Consider the following 25,695-nt stretch of genomic DNA (forward strand, 5'->3'; position numbering starts at 1 on the left):
AAGAAAAAAGCATCTTATGAATTATTTATTATATCTCAGAATAAATTTTAATTCTATTTATAAACACATTTTGAAAGACAGGAATGAGTGAAGAGAAAATTATGTGGTAACAAAGAAATACAAAGATATACTATAATAATATTAATGACACAAATGAGAAATAAGTGAATAAATAAAATAATATAAATGTATAAGAAAAGTAAACAATTATACAGAGTGAGATTATATTGAGAGCTGCTAAGAAAGATGAATAATTATAATAATGAAAAGGAGTATGCTAAAAGCATAAGAAAGGGGCATTATGTATAGTGTTTCAGAGCTCAGCCTTTATTGTTAGAACTGGACTATGATCTTAGTTTTGCTATTTCCCAGCCATGTGATCTTGGGCATAGATATTTAGTTCTCTACTATTTAAAACATATATTTACCTCATCATTAGTTATGTGGATTAAATGACAGAAAGAGTTGGTCATAAAGTGCTCAGAATATAGTAAAAAATAAAGTAAGAGTATTATTTTGATTTCCAACAAAAAATAATTTAAACCAATCAATATAGAAAGTTCAGCAGCAGAAGTGACTGCCACTAGGGAGAAGAGCAGCCCAGAGGTCCAGGGGGAATTTTTCTGATGCGGTTGACATAAGGGTGCAGCATCAGTGCACGGAGAAGAACTGAGTACAGACCCAGAAAAGAGAAAGCACAAGCTACCTTCAGGAATTATACACAGACATATTTGACTGGTTTTCTATTTCTTGTGGAGAATATCAGGTTGCTCTAACATTATATTGGAGCCATATTCCAGAAGGCTGAGAAAGCCGAGCTAAGCTATTTAGACAGAAATCTTGGTCAGGTGGTGCAGAAATCCAGGCAGGTATAAAAAATGATCTAATAAAGGACTATAAGGAGTAAACATTAAGATTTTTATTGTATTTTCAATCTAAAATAGAAATTATATTTTACTAATATTTAATAAATAGATTGACACTGATATTTATTTCTTATGTTAGTTGGTCACATGGTCTGTGAGGAATCCTGGGAGAAAACTGGAAGTTATACTATAAGAAGTTATAGTGAGGAAGTCATTTCATTTGCTCACCTTTACGAAGCTTATTGTTCCATTGGGGACATCTGTAGTTTATATTACCTAGTTTCAACTAAACCAACTTTCCGATAATAGGTAAGTGGTAGACAAAAGGCTCTGATAAAAGATTTTCATTAAAAAATCATATATTAAAGATAATACTAATAATAATGTAAGAAACACAAACATTCTTCATATTGCTACAAACTTTTCATCAGCAACATTAGAAGGTAAAAGCAATGATGACCAAGTTAAATCAGATATGACACAAAGTTGGCCGAAAATGTTTGACATTATTAGGAAAACTATTTGATAGCTGTATGTAAATCTATTATTACTAATAACACATTGCCTAATACATAATGCACTTTGGCATTATATAAGTGACATTATGACACCATCACGAACTTGTATAATTTTCAGCAAATCAATATTCCAGCACTTTATAAATTTTCAATAAATTTAATAATAAAGACTTATAATCTTTTTTTGAGTTTTCTTATTTAATAGTAAAGACAAAAAAGATACACATCATTTAGAGAGACTTGACTTTTCTGCCATAGAAAAATGGCTAAAGTAATATGTACAAAACAATATCAAATTGCATTTTTTTTTTTGTTAGGAGGAACAAAAAAATAAATATAGAAAGTTTGAGGAAAAATTCCTCGAACAAAATAAGTAGTAAAAGGTTAGGTAATAATAGGAATAAAGTGTAGATATTTCTAATGCTCAGTTTATAATAGTCACAATTTTTTTAGTAATAAAATATTTTAAGAATCATTATTGTGAGACATTATGATATAATGTACCAATGAAGACAGCCTCAATATTGAGTGATTTGTTTAACAGTGTATATATATTTTTTAATGAAAAACTATATCAAATACTGAGAAGTGGGTTTTCTGATTGGAATTACTTTTTAAAAAGGGTAAGATTACAGAGATAGCAGTACATGTGAAATTCATTTACTGTATCTGTTATGAGTATGCCAGAATTGGACATGTTGCTCAGGATATTACAGATGTGGTACACACTCTATTTTAATGAGACCCTTAGATTTTGAAGAATATTTTTAATGTTTATACTGTGAAAAAGAATAACTATGAATTTATTTTAATCACAGAGATTTACTGATCATCTCATAGGAAACTAATTTTAACAAGTTGTAAAATATGAAGATTAATTATTTTTTAACAAAAGTAAAAGAATTCCAAAGTTCAACTTTTTAGTGATGACAAGTAGTTATCAGTAGTATACTAGTTATTAGAAATTTTAAAAGGAAGTAAATCTTGGTTATAAAGGAAGTAAATCCTGGTTATCAGCAATATGCTACCTTTTAGGAAAAAGAAAAGAATAAATACTAATCTCTTCAAGAAAGTCATGAGGTGGAACGGTTCTTTGGAGACAGATATTTGGAAATATCACATATTTATGCTATTCAAAATGGCGTGTCATTTTTGAAAACCATTATATCTGCTCATTTAAAAAATTTTAAGCGGAATATTTTATTCCATTTATAACCTTCCAAATGAATAACTCCACTGGGTTTTAAAGCCATTTATTTAAAAATTATGTATTTAAAAACACCACATTTTCTGATAGTAAGAATGACTGATCTCAGGGAAGATTACCATCTATTTATGAAATTTCCACAATTAAGAAAAAAAATTGTTTTTAATTCCAAACATAGAAAACAGGTAGCAAGATTTGGTAAGTAAAATCTTTGATCTACTTCTTCCATTTCTGGTATATCCTTGTGGATTATATATTTCTGTTATGGATATTTATTAAAACTAAACATCAAAATATAAAAATAAGTCTGATTTAGAAGTTCGCTTTCAAATAGTTCCATAATAAAATTTCAGACCAAAATTTTCAAAAAAATTGAAGCACAAGTAATGTTCTCTATAAAACACTATTAGTAATTATATTTTAATATGATTGAATGTATCTATAATTACATAAATATAATAAAGTAATAATTTTAGTTTATTTTATTAATTTTTATTTTATATTTTGTCAGTATTTTATATTGTAAATATTATATTAGTAATTTAGTGCATATATTTATTTAGAAATGAATAAGTATAATCATATTGAGGTAAAATGAAAAAAGTAGTGATAAAAGGGAATGACAGCTATAAAATAAAAAAAAGTAGGGCATTAGCAAACTATTTGAACACTTATTGTTTATATAATATTTATAAAGCAATAAGGAATCATTAGAAACATCTAAACAATAGAATTAAATTATCTAAATCCTGGAAAATAATTATCTAATGACTATGTACTGGAGATGGGAGAAAGAAAGCTAGTGACTAATAAGATTACTCAAATCATTGGTGAAAGGTCGTAAAGGCCATAAGAAGAACAGTGTCCTTAGGAATAGGAGCTAATGGACAAGAGTGTGATGAATTGAGTTGAGAGTAAAGAGTAGATAAGAAGAAAACTCAGATTACTAAGAAGATTAGTGACTGGGAGACTACAGACAGGGTGAATGATGGTGCCATTATCAGAAATAGAAGGTCAGAAGCAGAAACTCCTTCTATAGAGAGTGGATAAGATTGTAACATACTGATTTCTGGCTTACATTGAGGCTTTGAGGTGGAACAATCTACTGAGAATTTAAAAATGCAGGTCTGACAATCAAAAGAAGGGCAGAAGATACCTATGCAAGTGGGTTAGGATTTGTCCATGTAGCGCCCTTAAGAGGAAAGAAGACAGAACTCAAAAAAAAACCAAGGAAGACCTCATCGTATGCAGATTGGGAAAGAGAAAGTAATAGAGATAATCAAAGTAGAACTCAGAAAGGGTTACCAAAAAGACAAAAAGAGAAGAAAAATTCTGAGTCATAAAAGCCAAGGATAGTTTTACAAAGGGAGAAGTGGTAAAAAGTGTCAAGTTCTGAAAAGAAGTTAGCTAGGAGAAGTAATGGTGATGGTGATGGTGCTTGTGGCCAGATTCAGCCATTGGAGTGGAGAATACACAAGCATCCACTTTATCTGACTCTGATAAACTCATTTATGTAACAAAGGAAGATCAGGATTTAGTCATTGAGTTATTTGTCATATACCAGAGATGGGTTAATAACAGTGTTATAAACTGTAAACATAAAGACAACTGAACCAGAATCTGGATAAACTATAGGCTCTAATTAGGGTTTTAATATTAACTTTTAATACTAATAAATTATTTCATTTTCCTGAAAGTCATTGTTAACTGTGAATTAAAATTATTCAACCAGAGATGATGTAACATCTCTTGTAGCTCTGAAAAAAGAAGAGTTCCTCTAAAAATGATATTATTGTTTATGCAAATATTAGTTAAGATGGGGCACTCTTAAAAGTTTCTACTAAAGAAACAGAAAAAAATATATATAAGTATATATACATGTGTATATATACACACACATACATGTACATATATACATGTATAAATTATACTTGAGTTATAAATAACACTTTAATATTAAACACATTGAACAAAGCTGAACACAATACATTAATTATAATCAGGCTAAATATTTAAACTTTTTAAAAATGACTTCTGTTTTAAATTTTTCCACATTTTTCCAATCACAGTTATACAATTATTTTATGGCTGGCCACGCCTTAAAAAGTCTTTCAAATTAAAAGAAAAAAAAACTTACTGACTTATTTAACCAAGTGGATAAGTGAACAGAAACTTAAAGACACCCATTACTTTAAGTTAAAAGAGGATATTGATTTTTACATTCATAGTGGAGAGAAAAAAGAGTAAATTAAAATTGTAAGAAACTCTCCTTTATCACTCTATAGGATTTTGATAGATTATTTAATAGGCATAGAGCTAGAAAAATAAATTTTATGTCTATGTTTGATTTAAATTAGATTAAACAGTCAAAAAACCACAGTTCTTAATTTTAGCAAACAACTGTTACACTTTTCTGAAAATGCCATTTGTTGAACAATTTCACATATAATTACTACCAAGCACTCCATGTATTTAAGTAAAAATTTATAAATTACATACATAAGACTGTGCAAAGTTAGGAAAACATAACTTACTGTTTTTTCCTTCCCAGGTTCCACCTGACCAGGCTGTGCTGTGCATGCTGCTTGTGGTTGTTCTTTTATCTTTTGAGTTGTCCCATCGTCTCTCTCAGGAAAGCTCTGAGGCATCCTAGAAGGTAAATCTTCCACCTTGGTTTGTGGTTGCTTCTTTTCTTGCACTGCCTGTGAAGCCACTGTGCCTTCAGGCTTTCCTTCAGCAATTTGTACTTGAGTTTTAAGTAAGTCATGTTTCTGTTGTTCCTCTAGAGCTGATGTTTTTGGTCCTGGCGGTAACTTTTTGTCTTCAGGGGTTGGTTTTTTTTCTTCAAGAGGTGGCTTTTTTTCTTCTGGGAGTGTTTTTTTGTCTTCAGGAGGTGGCTTCTTTTCTTGAGGGGCTAAAGCTTTGTCTTTCTCTTGTTTACTTTCTTCTTGTTTTTGATCTGTGGTTATCCTGGGAGGCATTTTTTCAATTAAAGGTGTTTCTTTCGCTTTTTCTGGAATAATTTTTTCAGCTTCTGTTTTTACTTCTTGTTCCTTCTTTTTCACTTTATCTTGAGCAGGCATTGCTATTTTCTCAGGTGGTTGTTCTGTTGGTACAGGCATAGGAGACGCTTTTGGCCCTGATGGTGTGGATGGCATTTTGCCCATGTCACCAAGCTGTCCTGATATTGCTCTCTGGGTTTGGCAATTTAAACAAAGCCATTCTTGAATCTGCAAATAAAAAAGCATTGAACATATTAAGTGTATTCTAAGTAATCTGCTTCAGTGCATTTATCAAAGTTAAAATTTGGCACTTTCTAGTTGCTTTTTTTGTATATGGAGAAGGTAAGTCACTGTTTTCTAAATCAATGATACCTCGATTTTTCAAGGAGATTGCAAAAAAGACTAAAAGACTATTTGAAATAAAAAAATATGAGCAATATTTAAAGATAAGCAAGTCATTCTCCTTACCGTTAAAAAAAAACAAAACAAAACAGAAAAAGAAAACAAATCTTTAAAGATGGATACAGGAATATCCATTTTTTTGGTGAAAAATCTACTTTTGTCCCAAACAGAACTATTTTTAAGCCTGGTGCCTTCAAAATTAGTATTTCTATCATGCATTTATTTAAAAACTGTTAAATTTCATAGTAATTTTTATTTAACAACCAATTAATCAAAAATATTTTTTAGGATTAAATCTATAATCTCCTATCTCTTGACTTGGGTCAAACGTAGCTATAACTTCTACATACAATATGACTTTACAAAGTATATTGAGAGTTTTTAAGAATCACTTTAGTATTAAAAATAATTTTATTTTTAATAATATTCACATTTTTAATGCAATTGAGCAAGAAACATTCATAGGCTCAAATCATTTGATATGTTTCTCCCCAGAGTTTTCTGAATTGCTGACTAAAACAGTTCCTTAAAACTCTGCTCCTCAGGGTTATCCATGGACCACGTGAGCCAAATCAACTGAGGTGGTGCTCAGACATACAAATTCCTGAGAACTACACCAAAACTATTTTAGCAGGTTCCTGGAGTAGGAATAAAATCTGCCATTTTAATAAACTGTTAGTTAATTCCTTTGCAGACTAAAGACTGCAAACTACTCTCTCATAAATAACTGATAATCACATGTGAGACTGATTATGTCAGAATTCCTCCCTTAATGATGTATATTGTACTTTTTTAAAAAACAATTTCTGTTATAAGGTAAAAAAAATAATAAAGGCTATACATGTAGCTTCTAATTGTTACCATTTAATGAGTATTTGTTCTGTTAAGAATACAGTTAGAGGGTCATACAAGATAATATTGTAATCATATGTTGCATTGTTTTCTGCTAAATTCAATTTCAAACTGCTTTTCATACTAGATCACTCTCCAGTTGCGTAACTTAAATTATTTAGAGATAAAAATCACTTATTGTTCTAGACTATTATCAGAGATTGAGTTTCATTTCTTACTTCCACTTCCAATTTCTTTAAAATGTGTTGCTTAATAATGACTGTTTTGAAATCTGTAAGCCATTATAATTCTTACTTGATGATCCAAAAGAGTAAAAACAAGTCAATTATTTAACTTAAGTAAATGCTGTCTATAAAACATTAGTATGCATTATGGATTAATTTCTTTTTGTGCGTATGATTATCTAATACCAATTCCCTACTAAAGCAACTCTGAAGTGAATTGTGGCTTCTTTATGTAATAACTTTATATAAAAGTCTTAGGAACAAAACTGATTTGATCTTTTATGTCAAATACTAAAAGCTCCAGCCCTTGTGTTGAACAGTCCCTGGAGGAACTATTCCATATCATCTACAGAAAATCAATCTTTATCTGTGCTGTGGTTTTAAAAGCCATTACTTGGTTGAGCCATATCTTAGGGTATTTTCATTCAGAGCCTGATTTTTTAAAAAACAAAAACAGATACAAATAGCTGCATCACTGTGCTGTTTTGTCAAATGGATTCTAAAAACCAAATGCAGGTGTGCATTAAGCATTCCCATCAGGGCATGTCCTAATGTAAATAAGTTAGAAAATTTTTAATGTACTAGGAATACATGTTTCAGTTCATTAGAGATTCTTGCCAATTATAAAAGTGTTATTATTTTATCTGAGTTTGGGGGACAAATTATTCCTACAAAGTTGTCATCCCTTGCTATTTATAGCATATAATACTACAGTGGAACATAGCTCTTGTTAAAAAGGTAAATGTGTTGAGGAAATAAACATAGTGATTATTTCAAGGTATCATAGAAGCATCAAAAATTTTATATTTCTCTATATATGTAAATTTAAATTTTATTTATTAAGAGGATAGGAAAAGGCAGAGGCTAGGGTAAAAGCAAAAGTGGAAATGATAAAAGGAAAATTGATCCACACTACTAAAAATAAAGTTTCAAGAAAGTTCATTTTGGACAATAAGGGTCATTGTCATTGTCATACCATCATTAAATACAAACACGATTACTAGGAAAATTTGCTTCACAAAAACAATTTAGGAAATACTCTATAAAGGCACAAGAAAATGTAAAAATCTGTGATTCACAATTTTTTTTGCTTTCTTTACTAAAAATAATCCTAAAAATTTTTGTATGAATATTCAGGAACTTCATTAAAAAGTATTCTAAGTCACCCAAAATGTTATGCACTCTTATTTCCTCAATAGCTACACTATTAAACACTCATAATGGTTCTAGTCCAGTTGTAATCTTGAGATAAATTAAGCAAGATTTTTTAACTTACATAAGAATTCAATGAATAGTGTATTACTATCATATATGACTTTTACTAGCTGAAAATACATTACCAGGTCTAGCATTAACTCTTTCTGTAACAGTGACAATTGTGAAACCCATGACTAATCATATTTGCCTTCGGGTTAAATATCAAATGAGTATGGTTTTATCTTTGAAATGTTAATAAAGACAGATAGTGAAACCATCAGAAAATGAATATATATTATGTATAATATAATGTACTATACATAATTTACTTATGAATGTATATACTTAATGTATTTCTATTATATTACTGAGTTTAGAACATAGAAAAACAAAAAATATAGATGCTTATGGATGCTTTTTAACATACTAGTCATTATGAATGCTGTCAAACCATTTCCTTTTTTTGTGTGTTTTAGAAACAGGTTTTATTTTCAGTATACCATAAATATCTTATATAATAGTGTAAAACATAATAATAGTTCACATTTCATCTATATTATTAAATATAGTAAACAAATTCAGAAGACTCTATACTATGAGATTAATCACATTTTTATTCAGTGCTTTAACATTAATAACCAGGATATCAAAATTCACCTCCAAGTAGGGAAAATGCTCAGAAACAAATAGTTTATGAAAAAGTAACTCTACTTTAATCACAACATGCTAGAATATATTCAACTGTCAGCTAGTACATGTTAAGAAAATGCATTTATTTTAACACATTTATTTTAGCACATCATTGGGGCTTATTCAAAACAAAACAGTGTTCCAAAAGTCCATTAATCTTAAGAGGAGAGTAGAAAATGAAGGCAACAAAAATCCAGAAAAAGCATGCTGCTGCGCTACTCAGCATTTTTCCATCAATAAGCAATTTACTTTATATAACATTTCAACTGTAACTATAGCAACAGTACCATTAAGGAAAATGTCAGAACTTCAGACCTGCCTATTTATTTTCTCAAGTATCTTTTTCTGAAGCATGATAACAAGACCTGCAGCAGGCTGAAAATTTGCCATTAGACTTAAATTAGTAGAAAAGTGATGGCTCCAAAACCTACATGAGTATTCATATTTGTATCTGAAAAATCTTAATATCACTTTAACATGAATTTTCATTTAAAAAAATGACTGAACTGATTTGGAAGCTCATATAGCTTCTATTGATAGAAGTATTTAAGCAGAGACTAGGTGGCCCCTACTTGAAATTCTTTAAAGGAAAACCAAGCAATCAAGGAGATAGGTACTATAATACCATTGAGTTCCTTGCTGGCTATTAGCTTTTGATTCAAAAACAAAAATAAAAATAAAAATAAATAAAAAAAAACTTTACATGGGTTCTTGTTTTACTATTTGCCTATCATTCAAAATGTTATTTTTAAAGCTGATAAAAAATTACACTAATAGAGACAAGAAAAAATGGTGTAGACAATAGAGGCTTTATTTATCCCTCTTTCGACCAAATCAAAGTTGTGACAGAAAGACAGAGCAAACATCAAGGAAAGACACCTGAGATCTAGATGAACAGAAGCACTAAAACTAAGGAGAGAAATAAGTAATCAACCTGCAACAGGTAGAAGGTAGAAGGTTTGAACACACAAGGCTGCATGGTACTGAACTGCTGAGTGGATCAAAGGCTGCAGCAATGGCAGCTGGCAGCAGGTAGCTGCAGACACCTTGTAAAGGGGTTGTGTCCACCAACGGACTTTTGTGGTGACAGACCTGCTCACTTTGAGCACCTGTGCCCGGGCGGCTGCTGGAGGGTAGGGGTTGGAACCAGGGACTTACAGGGGGCCACTGAGTTTTCAAAGTAAGGCAAGGCTCTCTCCTGGCAGAAGCGCTGGCGGTATCCATTGTTCTGTTGAGCCCTCCTCATCTCCCAGTGTGCAGACTCAGTGTTGCCATAGCTGAGATGTCATCAAACTGGATAACGAGGTTGCTTTGCCCAGAAGATTCCTTGAAACTCCATCTTCCCCAACTTATGGCCCCACTCAAGCCACATCCAGGTGTGTCCTTGGCAAGTCTGGTGCTCCTTGCTGAGCAGTGCCCAAACTCACACTGGTGGCAGCTGGCCTCAGTTTCTGGTGTGGTTTCTTGAGGCAACTATAAGCACAGCATCTGTGGATTCCTTGCTGAATCTTAGCAGGTGGCCCCAGGGGGAACAGGCTCGGGCTAAACTTGGCCTGCTGCTGAACTTCTCTGAGGACTGGGCTACTGGACATCTACTACACAAAGTTACATTAATAAGACCAGGAGACTTAGGAGCTTTGCTTAGTACATAGAAAGAGATATAGAAAGACAGCCCAAATGGGAAGACAAAGAAGCAGTGAGAATTTTAAAAGAGATAAAATTCATAAAAAGAGATAAAAAACATGGAAATGGAAATGGAAATTATAAAAGAGAAACAGTCAGAAATGAAGAATATATTATCTAAGATGAAGAGTATATTAGATAGAATAAACAGAATGCATAAAGAAGAGGATCGAACCACAGATATAGAAGATGGGGAAGCCAAGGAGATATTTAATCAGAACAGTAAGAAAAAAAGTGCCAAGACTATAATAATAATTTAAGGAACCTATGGGACACAATTAAATGTAAAAATATCTGGGTTATACAGGTACCTGAAGGAAAATAAGATGTTGAACAGCTATTTGAAGAAATAAGGATGGAAAACTTCCCTCACATTGTGAAGGAAATAGACATACAATCCCAGGAAACTCAGAGAATTCCAAGAAAGAGAAGCCTAAAGAGGCCCACACCAAGACACAACATAATTAAAATGCCAAAGTTTCAGTACAAAGAGAGAATCTTAAAAGCAGCAAGAGAAAAGCAGTTAGTTACCTGCAAGGGAGCACCCATTAGATTGGCAGCTGATTTCTCGAAAGAGACTATGCAGGACAGAAGGGCTTGGCAAAAAATATTCAATGTGATGAAGACCCAAGATCTACAGCCAACACTACTTTATCTAGCAAAGCTATCATTTATAGTTGAAGGACAGATAAAGAGCTTCCCAGACAAAAATAAGCTAAAGGAATTTATAAACACTAAGACAATATTCCAGGAAATGTTGGAAGGAATTTCTTAAGAACAAAAAAACTTTTTTTTTTTTTTTTGAATCAGAAGTTCTTCATGTCTTAGACATGGTTACTTACATAGAATCACCCTTACATAAGTCAAAATGTGCATGGAATATCTACAATTAAAGGTAGAAAAATCCAGCTGTTTCTGTGCTGGGCTTATGCACATGCAGAAACCAATATACTATGCGATGATGGATGATATACTCAGGCTTTTAAAAAACTCTTTAGAATAACTACTAAATTCCTATCAACAAGAACCTCAAATGGAAAAGAATTAAGTGCTCCAACCAAAAGACAGAGTGGCTGAATGGATAAGAAAACAAGATCCCTACATGTGCTGCCTGCAAGAGACTCACTTCAGATTAAAAGATACACACCAATTAAATGAAAGGGGATAAAAAAAGATATTGCTTTGATGGTCCTAGGGGGTGTTGCGTTGAATGAAATGGGTCAGATAGAGAAGGACAAATATCACATGATTTCACATACATGTGGAATCTAAAGAACAAAATAAACAACAACAGCAAAAAAGCAGAAATAAGCTCACAGATACAGAGACTATTTTGAGGGCTACTAGGTGGGAGGGAGGTCATTTGAGATGGCAAAAATAAGGCAAAGGGATTAAGAAGTACAAATGGATAGTTTCAAAATAGTCATGGAGATGTAGAGTGAAGCACGGAGAAGATGATTAATAATATTGTAAAAATATGTAAGGGAGAAGAAGGGTACTAGATTTAGTGGGGTGATCACTTTGTGAGTTATGTGGAATCTCCGATCACTATGCTGTGCAACTGAATTTGGTATATTATTGTATACCAACTATAATTGAAAAAAAAAACTCATTGAATTGTACAATTTAAACACAAGCAACTAATTGTCTATTATACTTCAATAAAGCCAAAAAAATAATTACACTAATAATCTGCTTAGAAATCACTATTTTACTCATTGACAAATCCATAAAATTGGGGAACAATGTTACCTGTAACTTGTCATTTGTATCAATGTCACTTACAGTGTTGGTATTAGAGTGTCCTATTTATCTAAGGCTTATATGCTTTTACCATTCAATTTGACATCTCAAAAATCATATTTTTTGTTTATTAAATATCTAAAGTTATTTCCTTTTGTCATGTTTAAAAGAGAAAAGGATTGAACTTACAATTAAGGCACTCTTTTTATCAGATTACACATCATTTGTTCAGACTATACAATCACGATATTAGAAATCTGTGATCATTCATAGGACTGACTGCACTTTGCAAGTGTATGTAATGCTGTATTTTCTGGTATCTCTTTTCCTACTCTGACCCTCTTAAAAATGAACGAATTAGTGTCAGATTCTTTTTATTGTACTACTTCTGAGTAGAATGTATAGCTTTCTTAGTATTTCCATTCTTTTTACAATCATTGAAACAAGACTAACACACATCCAAAATATGTAATTGAATGATTGAGGTTTACCTTATTTACTTCATATGTAGCTGTAAGAATTATATCAGAATGTAGTAGAACATAAATATTCAGATGAAAACTAAGAAAAAAAAGGCAATTTAAATACTAATTTTCAAGGAATTATCAAAAGCAAAGAGTAGGAATCAATAATAAAACCTAATAGAATATTGATACTGTTAAAAACTTTACTAAAGTTTTCATTCCTAAGTCTAAATTGATGAGTTTTTTGGTCACTATTCGTCTCTTCCTTTACGTGTAGGCTCATTTCTATAAGACCCTGACACCCCTAATACCCAGATGAATACTCTTTCACTCAGTTGAAGCTCTAAATCTAAGTTTCTATATAATGTAAATTACATTAATAGACATTTCCATAATAGCAATACCAACTAAAATCATGCATATTATACCACAAATAAAAACTATATTTAGATTATAATTGCATGTTCCTAGTTGACATTCTCTTTTGGTCCATTTTTCTTTGACTAAACCAGGATAATTTTTCTAGTCACTTCCTTATCACAATTCATATGCATTTTCCTAAACTAAGAAAGCAATCTCAGAGTATTTGATGTTTTAAATACAAAATAAACACACATATGCATTAATTAAAATAATTAAAATACCTCTGAATTACTACATTAACACAATTTTGACAGAACTTGAAGTTAATCAGAGGCTTAGTTTCCCTTTATTAATATATGAATAAGGATGAAATAGGGTTCATTTCCCTCCAATATCTTTTTACTTTCCTTTTTTCCTTTTCTTTCACTTTCTTCCACACTCACTTGCACTTGATATCTTTCTGTCTCCCTATCTCTGTTTCTCTCAATAGAGGGCAGCAGGAAGAGACAGTAAGGTCACTAAAACTCTTCTTCGACTAAGTAATCTACTCTATCAGAGAGACATTAAGATAACTGATGACTCACCAGCATGTATAAAGGACAGTTCGCACTCCAAGGACATAGCTGATTTCTCATTGGTAATCAATGATGCAACAAACTTATGGGTAATCATAAAGACTGTGCTGACTTTAGCTAACTTGGCTCTAGCAAAAATACACAGCTCAAAGGGAAGGCTTATTTGTGGATTTATGTCATTTCTATTTGTTATTAATTGTTTAAGTGTAGTACATTTAAGGCTGATATTTATATAAGTCTAACATAAAAATAACCAACAGTTTTAAAAATATATAATTTGTTATATGAATTGAAGTTCAAATTTTTATACAATCAGTTCTTATCTTTCTGCTCATAATAGTTATATTTTATTATATCCCTATTATAAGAGGTATGTATTGATATTGCATGTGTTGATAATTACATCAAAGCAAAAAAAGTATCTTTCAAGTCTTAGTCACTACTTAGCACTATAGCTAATGAGTGAATTTTAAAACAAGACTTATTTTGAAGATCTTAACACACTTTATGACAGAGAAATTTTGTTAAGATGACAAAATGCATTTGGAAGACAGATTATTTAAAGAACATTACAGCTGAATAAAATTTGTAGAACACTTCACATGATAAATAAAAACCAACCCCAATGTCTAAATTTAAGCATACTTGCTTATATTATATTCAAAGACAGAATAATCTCACAAACTTGGGAGCTTGAAAAGTACAGGAATGGGCATTACAAAAGACTGGCTGGATGAAGGAGGATGGATGCAAAGGAAGTTAGAGAGACTGGTTAGGTGTTAAGTCCCCCTACAATGTAGGAGAACATGGTGCAGCGCTGGAAGCCCTTTTTGCAGGGAAGAATTAGTATGTTGATTTTGCAACGTGTTAGCTAGTCTAGACTGAACTGTTTCCCAGAATTCCTTTTTCTAAATGTTTTCCAGGATAGTGTGGCACCAAAGACATTTCGTGTGAGATTTAGTAGGCAGAAGTAAAGCAGCAGCCACATTGCTTTTTGTATGCTCAGAAAGTTGAGGCAGAGTCATCAGGTTCTGGCTGTAGCTTACCGAGGGTGTCACTTATTGCTTGGGGCAGCAGGCAGGCTTGCAGCTGCTCTGGTTTCCTCTGGATTCTCCTTTAGCTCCTTCATCAGCTTTATGGTTAGAAGCTGTGAGAACAGGTAGGCGTTCTGGCCTGTCCTCGTGGGTTCAAGCTTGTGCTTGCTCTCCCTTACTTTAAATTCATCTTCCTTTGCCTGTCTGTCTTTCAGACTACAAGCTCCAGTAGCCTTTCAGCGACCACTTATCCAGCTCCTGCAATTGAATAAGGCCAAATCCCTATGACAAATCCCTCATTATTTATGTTCTAAACCTCCTAATGGTTCTGCTTCTCTAATTTAAGTCTAAGTAATATAGTCAGGCTGAGTCAAGTGTTATTATATGGGTAATAATTGTTTACACTTTTATCTATTAATGTTGGTATATGTACAAGGTAATTCTAATAGGGTGTTTCAGATCTTAAGTAGCATAGTAAAGAAAGTGCACTTTACTGAATTTCAAGAGAAATATGTACTGTCTCTGGTTGTTAGTGAGACATATGTGAATGGGCCATATGAAAAGTGTTTTTAAGAATTATGGTTAAATATTAAAGACAGTCATCAAAAATAATTTGTGACATACATATACAGTAATTTATTTTTTAAAAGTTGAACATGAATGTACCCATTACCCACTTAAGAAGTAGAACATGATGAATACTATTAGAAATAATAAAGTGTGCTCCGCAACAATTTTTTATTCTGTACTCTTTAAGAACAACCACTATTTAAATTTTCTGTTGTTAGACCTTTGTCTTTTGTTACATTTTTAGTATTTTATATATATATATAATTTCTTATATATTGTTTACTTTTATATATTTTTAATTATATAATTTTTTGCTCTTTTTCTTCCTTTTTCTTCCTTTCAGTAAACATAATCTAGGTACAAAAATCATCTATAAAATATGCGTGGGACATGAGGGTAACTTTACAGTGAACACCAATGAACCACTGATCCAATTAAATAAATGAAATATCATTATATTTGAAGCTTCTTTCAAACTCATTCTTTTGAGTTAACTATCCTTCTAACTTATGTGTCTATAATTATGACATTTGGGGGCATATTTTTACCCTATATGTTTGGATCTCTAAACAACATATTGTCTGCTATTGAATATTTTGAAAGATGGTCTCTAAATTTCCCTTTTGTTTGGATTCTCTATAATTTTAGAGTCATAATTATAGAATGTCATATTTCATGTGTATCTTTCAAAATCATTTTCTCAAATCTAAGCTATGGTGCCATTGGAAAGTACTGATGATAATGATAGATAAATATAATGTGTAACACCGTTGGTAGATGTAAGAACTGTGAGAAACTAGAGAGTGCCTGACTCACATAAACTCATTTAACTTCATCTTTTTTAAATATTAGAGGCCTGGCAAAACACATCTGTGCCAAACTCAGATGTCAGTTTATGAACCACTAGCATACACTCCCTTCACCAAACACGTTTTTAATTAAAAACATAGCGAAGATCCTACAATCTGAATCATTGCAAATCAATATTAGGCAAATTTTAAAAAGAATATGATTATTCAAATACTCAAAAATGAAGATATGGTTTATAAAAAGTTGAGTTTTCTGTTTTTGGATAGATTTTTGCTTGACTGATATTTAATAGTTAATCAATACTTAGAAATCTCAGTGAGATTTATAGTGACAAATAGCCTATGAATCAAGTGCTATATAGATATCTATATATATATCTTTTCTCTTAGAAGTCACAAAGTAATTATCTAGAAAATAAAAAAATATAATATATATTAATATACATTATGTGTAGCATAATACAATATAATATAAAATATGTATATTCATATTTTATATAAATATATATTACATATGGTATAATATAATTAATATAGCATAATGTAATATATTAACATATATCTCCTCATTCAAATGATATAATTAGGGTAAGAATGATAAAATTAGAAAGGGAGCAATTAAATTGACCAAAGTCAATGAAATCTAAGTGGTGTGGAATTTATTATTGACCATGACAGGCCAGCTGGATTTGGAATACAGAAAAATGGATCCCCTCCCCGCTACACACATACATAAGTATCCGTCATGGACTGAGATATTAGAAAAAAGTAGAAAGCTATGTGAATAACAAAAACAATGTATGATTCATATGTTGAAGATAATGATCTGTTGTTATAGAGTCTAGGGTGAAATTAGTAGAGATAGAGAAGAAGTTCAAATTTAAGTAAATGTTTATGAAGGACTTAGTTCCACAGTTATGGCAGGACTACAGGATCTGTTCTAAAGCTAGTCATTTCTTCAAATTGTTCTTTTTCCTGTAGCCCTTCATAGACTTTAGGATTGAAATTTTATATATTGAACCAGAACTCCACTTGTATTTTTAAAAATACACACACACACACACACACACACACACACACACACACAGGACTGTCTGTTCATGGTAAATTTTTTAAAAATTTGAAATTGTCATTGAACTTTATAGTGAATAATTTGCTGCTATTAAATATTTTTTAAGAATATGATTTTTAATGATGATGCAATAACCAATTAGTATTTTAATTTATTTAATGATCCTTCTATTACAAAATATTCTAAATATAGCAATGCAACTAGAAGTCAGAATGCCAATGCAAAGGGACAAGGCATAGTTTAAAGTAGTTTGTCTAATTCCATAAGTAAAATACCATTCATTTGCTTCACTATCTGGCACCTAACAGTATGCCAATAATGTTTATTACACATTCAAGACTATCAGAACTCAATCTTTTGCTCAGCATTATATATTTACAGGCATTATATTGCCGCCAAAATAGGTAAATGGAACCCATGTAAGGCTGAGGAAACTGAGACATTTACTGATGAATCCTAACAACTAGATCCCAGGCTTCACAGCCTCAAAAGAACTGTCGATTAAAACACCACTGGAACAAATCCCAGAATTCAGTCTATTCTGTATACCTTAGTCACCTCAAGAAGTCCAACAATCCCAATCAATCCTTATGGCCTAGATCCTTACTCTCTCCACCTCCTCAAATCTGCTTAGAGTTCCCTAGACAGTGAGAATGTGAGACCTGGGATGAGTTAGGGGTGAAAGCAAGGATCAGAAAGAGAAAAAGGGGAGAGTTTTGTCAGAAAGACATGGCATGCTTAGTTTCACACCTGCCCATATTGCTGTCAGGGCCAATGTAGGAGTGGTGCCTTGTTGTCTGAAATGTTCAGCTGGGTCAAGTGAATATTTTTAAGTCAGAAAGTAGGAGGGTTTCTTTTTAATTTATATTTTATTGAGTTATAATTGACACATAACATTATACTAGTTTCAGATATGCAACATGATTCAATATTTGGATACATTGCAATATGATCACAATAAGTCTAGTTATCCTAGATAGTTAAATTTTTTTTTCTTGTGATGAGAATTTTTAAGATCTACTCTCTGAGCAACTTTCAAATATAGAATACTGTATTATTAACTCTAGTCACCATGTTGTAAGAAACTGGCATGACAGAATCTGTCATCTTCAAAAGAATCTGATAAAGAAATGTACTCTAAAAAAATCAACATTGCTTTCATAGCCTTTGAGTGCGCACATTGCACTTGGCCAAAAAACAGAGCTATAAAACAGAATTGCCATTTTTAACAGATAGCTGATTTCCTTTTAGCATGTTAACGTCCTCCCTAGGCTACTTCCATTTAAAGAGGACCCGTTTATCCTGGAGGAATGACACTGCTTTGCAGAGGTTAGAAGCTCACATAGATGACTGGGGTGGTAAGAGAAGACTGAATGAGGGAACTGACGTAGGCAAGAAAAATGTCCTAGTTATTAAGAAACCTGATGACTTAAAAGTGGAGGAGGAACAGGTTCTGGGAGCTGATACATATGCTTCTCTCATTTAATTCTTATAACAATCTTACACTTATGTTGAGTAAACTGAAGCATAGAAATTGAAAAGTAAAATCCTGCTCAATATTTAAAGCTAATAAGTGGCTTTAGCTTTAAAGAATGTAGACAGCATTAAACCACAGTTAGAGCTGGCATTTCCCAGAAATGACACACAAAAGAGAGCAGAGGGGAAATTCTTGGAAAATAGCTCCATTTAGACAAGAATAAAAACGAGAAAAGCATACTAAAAAGGATCTTTCAAAAAAGTGGGAGGAAACCAGTAGTGTTTAGTAAAGTCAAATGAAGAAAGATGAGAATATCAAGAAAGTGATAGGCAATAGCACGAAATATTGCGCCGAGGTTCACATATATCTCAAAAAGTTGGCAGATACGTCTCTTTCTCACGACCAAGTATTCTATTTATATATTTCATTGTACATTGTTTGCTTTATTCCTCTCATCTTTTCAATAATGTTATTTGTCTCAAGTGGACTACATAAAACTTACTATAAACAATTGATTGTTTTACCTATAATTAAATATGTATATATACCTAAAACTTGACTTATGATGTACATTACATTGCTTCATCTTTGTGAGTATAAGATTTTAAAATCAAAAATAAAAAGAAATCCTAGAATTAAATTCAAGTTCCATGTTAGAATATTGCTTCGAACAACATTCAATTTTGAAGTAGACATTTATGGTGTTATTTTTTTCCGTACAGAGTATTAATTAGATTTTAAGTGAACAGTTACTATAGAATGAAGCTCAATGCTTTTTCTTTTCTTCTTTCCAGTTTTCAAAATGGAAAAATTGGTTATGATGGAAATAAACTATGATAATGTTCTGCATGCTTTTTATATTAATGGATATATTAAAACTACTATAAGAATCTTTATTCCTGGAGAAGCTACTGATATTATACTATATAATTCATACTTTTAATTTATCATTCCATGTATTCTTACAAGATACTGTATTGGGTCCTGTTAATACAGAGATTAACACACACAGTTGTGTATTACAGTAAGTCTAAGGTCTAGCAGGAAATAAAGAAATTCTACATATTGTGACTATCCTTATAATAAGTCAGCAGAAAGTACTCTGGTAGCATACAAAGATGCAACTCATGTTGAGTAGGGGACGATGAGAGTCAGAAAGGTTTTTCAGAAATTACTCCAGAGTTGAACCTTGAAGAACTGTCAGCCAAAGAAGAGCATGCTAGGCTGGAAAGGCAAGTTCGACAGTAAATTTGTTATGACCAGAAGGGAAAAGTGTACAGAAGAGTAGCTGTGACTAAAACAGCAGATTCTCAAAAACTGGGATTTCGCTTTCTTGCATTTCCATAAATCATCTTATACCCATATTATGCATGTCCTACAATATTCTCTTTACTTTAAGGACAGAACTAAAAAAAAATATTTTGCCCTTCATGTATTAAAGCTTTATTAATTTTTTAAAAGGAAAACGAAAATATAAATTTGATATTTAGCTTCAAATATATATTGCATAATTATTAAAGTAGACTACCACTGAGATACATATTTATTAAAGTAATACTATCTAATATATAGCCTCTCATAAATTAGGATGAGCAACATTTTGGTCATATTAATATAGAAAAGAGGCATGAGAACTACACAGACTGACTAAATGTTAAACCAAGTGGAATTCAGAGCCTACGACTTGCTGCTAGACACAGAACCGGAATTATCAGCCTTATGGGCAGACAACAAAGAACCTACAGAACAAAAGAAGATTCCTACTAACAACTATTTACCCATACCTTTAAGACTGAATATCCATACCACGAAAGGAAAAATGGAAAACAAAGACTTTAAGCTGTACCCTACACAAGTTAAAAATAAACCATTCATTCCATTCTTTATTATCTGTAATCAGTAATTTTCATAGAAATTAAGGAACAGATACAAACCCATTCTTCAAACACTCAGAGGACCATTCTATGACTTTTGAGAGGAGACCATGTCTCTCTGTCTGTGGAGCGTTATTACTTTTCTAATAAACTTTCCTTTGTCTCTAACTCTGGCTCACTCTTGAATTCTTTCCTGCAGGGAGCCAAGGACTCTCTTTTGGGGGGCATAGAGTTTGAGTACCCACCCAGGGGGATTTGCTGCAACCTGCATCAATATTTTAAAATAGTATTATACTACTAATACTCTGATACAATCTATGCATTTAAAGTAGGATTTCAGAATATTTATCGACTTCATGGTTACAAGTTCAAAATTCACAATCTCTATAACTCCACAATGTCATTCATAGTGATACACAGTAAAATGCTAAAAAAAAATTTTAATGAATATGTAATTTTATTATACAGAAGGCTTTTAAAACCTAATATTTCAGTATTTTTGTTTTCTCTGAAAAATTGGGACCACCATATCCATACCTAATCTATTTAATTTCCTGATTTATTGTGGAAAATAGTGAGGTTAACTTGGTAATATTTAAGTTACTTGGAAATATTTAAAGCAGTCTATAAATTTAAGGTGTTTTAAAATTATTTATTGTTATTTTTAACAAACGTGCTTAACTTAAATGGGGCTATTCATAATCATTTTTTATTCACATCAGGCTCAAGGAATTTCCTGATGTTTATAAGGAAATATTATTTGTTAATCATACTGTACTTTATGCTTATTTTATTCTGTCAAGCTTTCAGACAATCCTAAAACTACTCTGATTTTTTATTTATCCTATGTTTATAATGTAACTAACATTCAATCCAATTTTTAAAACTATCTCTATATCAACAAAAGTATAAGATTTTTAAAAAAGATATTTCTATATAACATATGGTTTTATTTTTTATTTTTTTGTTTTATTGAATTAAATATATTTCCTGTTAGAAATTTTCTAGCTCATACTTAGCTTATTAAATGTGCTTACTTCACATTCTACTTGATTCTATTTGATTTCTTAGGAATGAGGAATTTGGAAAAAAAATGTTATATATGTTAACACTTTGCTAAATAATATATAATATGGATATTACAGAACTAATAACTATATTTTAGTACAATTGGCCACAACTTTAAGTATATATTTACATGTGTATTTATAATCATATATATATATAATGTATAGATTATATAATAAAATATATCATGTTGCAGGTCTGAATGAGTTCTTGGGCAAAAGAGAAAAATGAAAGACATAGTATTGCTAAGGAGATAATCTTCATTTCAGAAGAGCAATTTTTCCAAATGTATTTGGGTTACACGTCCTTTTAATTTCTGCACAAAAGTCAAGGTAATCTTACCACACTAATAATAAAAACAATTTAAGATGTTACCATCCTAGCCTGAATAAGACTACCTTATAACATGAATATATTTGGCATTTTTAAATAATATTGCAACATCTAAAATCATTAAATATTTTTGTGGATATAATGAATATAAATAATTTAGTTGTGAAGAAATTAATTTCAAAATTAACACTACACCAGACTATTTCAAAGGTTGATTCTCTAACGTGAAAATTTTTATTCATTTTTTGAGGGTCGCTTAATTTTATGATGTCTTTTTAATATATTGAGTCCAAGGAACACATTTTTAATCATTTAATCATTACCCCTTATTACCCATTATCTTGAACTATCACAAAATAGACTTCGATTCTCTTAAGGTAATGTCAAAATTGTCCATTCTCCTCAATGCATGTCTAATGTATGTATGTCATGGAAGTCATGAGATGATGTGAATAAAAAAATAAACATAAAATTAGCATTGCGGTCAAGGGTTTAGGTACAGAAATCTTGAGTCTAACATCAGAAACGTTGTCTTTAATGTAACAACCCTGAAAAATAAAAACGTATCATTCACCATGTGATCTTAACACACTGTTACTATTTTGTTTGTTTTTAACAGCTTGCTGCCAAAGTTCCTGCTCACTTAGCTTCATTTAGCCCTATTTTTGTTTCTAGTTGGGCATAACATAATACTTTGAGTCCTTCATCTCTGGGGTGGTGGTTTCTTCCTATAATTGACTAAAACTATTTAGTCAAACCAATACTGGTATGAGACTAGAAGTAGATCCTCACAGAGAATAGCTACTAACTTGACACGTGTTTCCGAAAATGTCAATAAAGGCTGATGGTATAGCATCAAAGTTCAATTCATGAAAAGCAAGTCTAATGGCATTGGATGTAGGGCAGGCAAGAAAATAGTATCCAGATAGATGGCTTTCTGATGTTCTATTTCAGTTTTATGGTACATTTTAGGGGATCCAGAAGAATGAATGAACTAAACATTCTTCAAGCAAACGTCTATATTTTCCAAGCTTTAGAAAAATTTGACCTAATGTTAATTCAGGATTATACTCTCACAAGCACCTGGCGTAGTTATTCCATGTAGCCCTTTAGCTTGAAAGCCGTATGTTTTAATATTTAGCCTAATAGAGGTTAGGACTGATATATTAATATCATCTTGTGAATACTGATTAGCGGAACAAAGGCATACGTTTAACAGGCATGGCTGTGTCTTTTTCTATTTGCTTTAGGTAGTGTCTATCACAGATTCACAAAACATTTTAAGTAAATATTTGATTATAATTGGCAATGCATGTGGCAATAAACCAACACGAATCCAAAGCTGCACATGTTACTAAGTACTAAAAATAATGTAAGCCAAATAGAGAAAAAACAAAAATGTCCTTCATTTTAAGAATGAGTAATGAAAGAAAGTCGATGCTTTTGATGTAGTAAAAATTTCTCATGATATGTCCAGTACAGTTGCTTAAAAATGACTCTGCATTTCAACCATATGCTACTGTCCATCTATTTTCATGTATACTTTTAACATTTTTATATGTCTGAGTAAGGTCTATTAAAGTTAGAAAAAAGTGTTCATGCTACTTTTGAAAGTGTTTATGCTATTTTTGAAAGAAAATTTGTATCAAATAAATGCTTAGTTAAGTATCCTATTTTTCATACACTTTTTAATACGATGATTACTAATATATTATAATTCAGGGTAAGTCATTTTGATGAAATTACAAAAGAACTCTATAATAGTTGTGAAAGGATCACTGGAATCAGAAAAAAAGATTATAGGTTCTTGTTTTTAAACCTGTCATCAAATTTCATCACAATTTACCAAGATTATTATATGTATCCCCTTGTAGATGAACTCATTCATATATAATTTGTAGCAGCTTTCTTCTCAAATAGATTTTTTTACATATGCATCAAAATAAATTAGAAACATGCTCTGTTATAATTAACAAGATAGGTACTTTTTATAAATCCAAATATATTTGTTTCAAAATAACAAGCTACTTTTTTTTCCCTTATAGATTGTGCTACATTTGAGTGAGGAGAGCTTCACTGACAAACAAGAGAATGATTCTCTTAGCTCGTATTTCATTTATTCAAGATAACTCCTATTTTAGTTGACCTGATTTTCACTCTTTGCTATCAATATTAAAAACAGGTCTAATTCAGGCATTGTTTTTTACGCATGACCACAACACAAGATGTTGAATAAATCCATTCAAATGAGTTAAATATTTTAGAAACAAAATTTAAAGTATACATAAATGAAAATTCAGTTTTCTTATGTGTTTCTTATGTGTAAATGGGGATGGGTTGGTAAAGAACTATATGCTAATGTTCAAATTTAAAACTTGAATAGATCTCTACAAACATAATTTAAAGACATTAATACTAAGTACTGTCAAATTGTTACAGTATTATTTCTGTTTTCTGTCGAATTGTTACAGTACCATTTTTTATCACCCAGGAAATTCATTGGATCTAGAATCTTATTCATTTAAGTTAATCCATGATGTTTCATAGAGGCAAATGAAAATTTGCAAGGGCAGAGCAAGAATTTAATAGCAAAATAACTTTTTTTACACTCTATTGAACATATATATGTTCTGTGCACCAAAATAGGTAAACAGACACATACATATAAAAATGAGTACCCAGAAAGTAGTGTTCCATTTTATTTAAATATATTTTACAACTAATGACTCATTGTAGGTAGTAGGCACATTAAGTATATATAGTTTGTGGTCCCAATTTAAACTACCAACTTTAAGAGATGAAAATCTAAAGATATCAACATTTTAACTGGATTTTACAAAAAGAATTAGGGCAAAGTGGCTAATATTCTAGGGTAGATAAAGCATAAAGTAAAATCATTTTTTGTAAACACTAGTTATTTGACTTTTGGAAAAATGTCAACTTTCTCAGCTTTGTCATTCCTGAAGTAGAGATAACAGAACTTATCACATGAATCTTTGTGGGGTTAATAGGGTAATGCACATATATACAGTGTTTTTCAAAACAACTGGTAATTACATGCCAAACATCATGGGATAGTATTGTGTGTGTTAAAAAAATAGTAAAAATTTAGGATTGAAATATTTACTTTGTATTATAAAATCTATTATTACATTCCAACTATAAGTATTTAAATAATTGCACTTTTTGAAGTAGTAATACTTTAGCATAGGGTAATAGCCTAAAGTGTAACTTTAAATCATGTTAAGCTGTGCTAGAATATGCTAGAATTTCATAGGAAAAAAAAAATCCTGGTTCAAAGAAGTTTTAAGAAATATGTTTTGCATCTATAAATTTAAATATATCAGTTCTAACCAAAAATCAACATAGAAATTTTATGTTTAAAGATAAAATTAAACATATTAACCATCCTGTTTCTCCCCATGGCCTTAGTTCTTCTTCACTTAGACACAACTATTCTTTTTAGATACCAAATGTGGGAGCGAAAATGAAAAAAATAAAAGTAAGATCAGGATAAAATCAAAATTTTATGTGTTAATGGTTGTTAACATTGTAGGCAGATTTAAAAAGCATGGAGACAGTATTATCAACTACTTAATATAACTTTAAATAAAATAAACATATAATACCATTTATACACTTTTTTTCTATGTTATTGTATAATTTATACAA

General features: G+C 31.1%; 1 protein-coding gene across 4 annotated transcripts in view; it reads right to left on the minus strand.

Moving 5' to 3' along the window:
* Window positions 1-25,695, minus strand: part of PCLO (piccolo presynaptic cytomatrix protein) — a 353,044-nt gene that overhangs the window by 182,928 nt on the left and 144,421 nt on the right. For all 4 annotated transcript variants that reach the window (XM_016162724.2, XM_036230302.1, XM_036230303.1 and 1 more), the window contains exon 4: window positions 5,126-5,821. In XM_016162724.2, the coding sequence (XP_016018210.2) occupies window positions 5,126-5,821 (696 nt within the window). The remainder of the gene's footprint in view (window positions 1-5,125; window positions 5,822-25,695) is intronic.

Source organism: Rousettus aegyptiacus, unplaced genomic scaffold (genome assembly GCF_014176215.1).
Source record: "Rousettus aegyptiacus isolate mRouAeg1 unplaced genomic scaffold, mRouAeg1.p scaffold_m13_p_13, whole genome shotgun sequence".
In the NCBI taxonomy this organism is placed as follows: domain Eukaryota; kingdom Metazoa; phylum Chordata; class Mammalia; order Chiroptera; family Pteropodidae; genus Rousettus; species Rousettus aegyptiacus.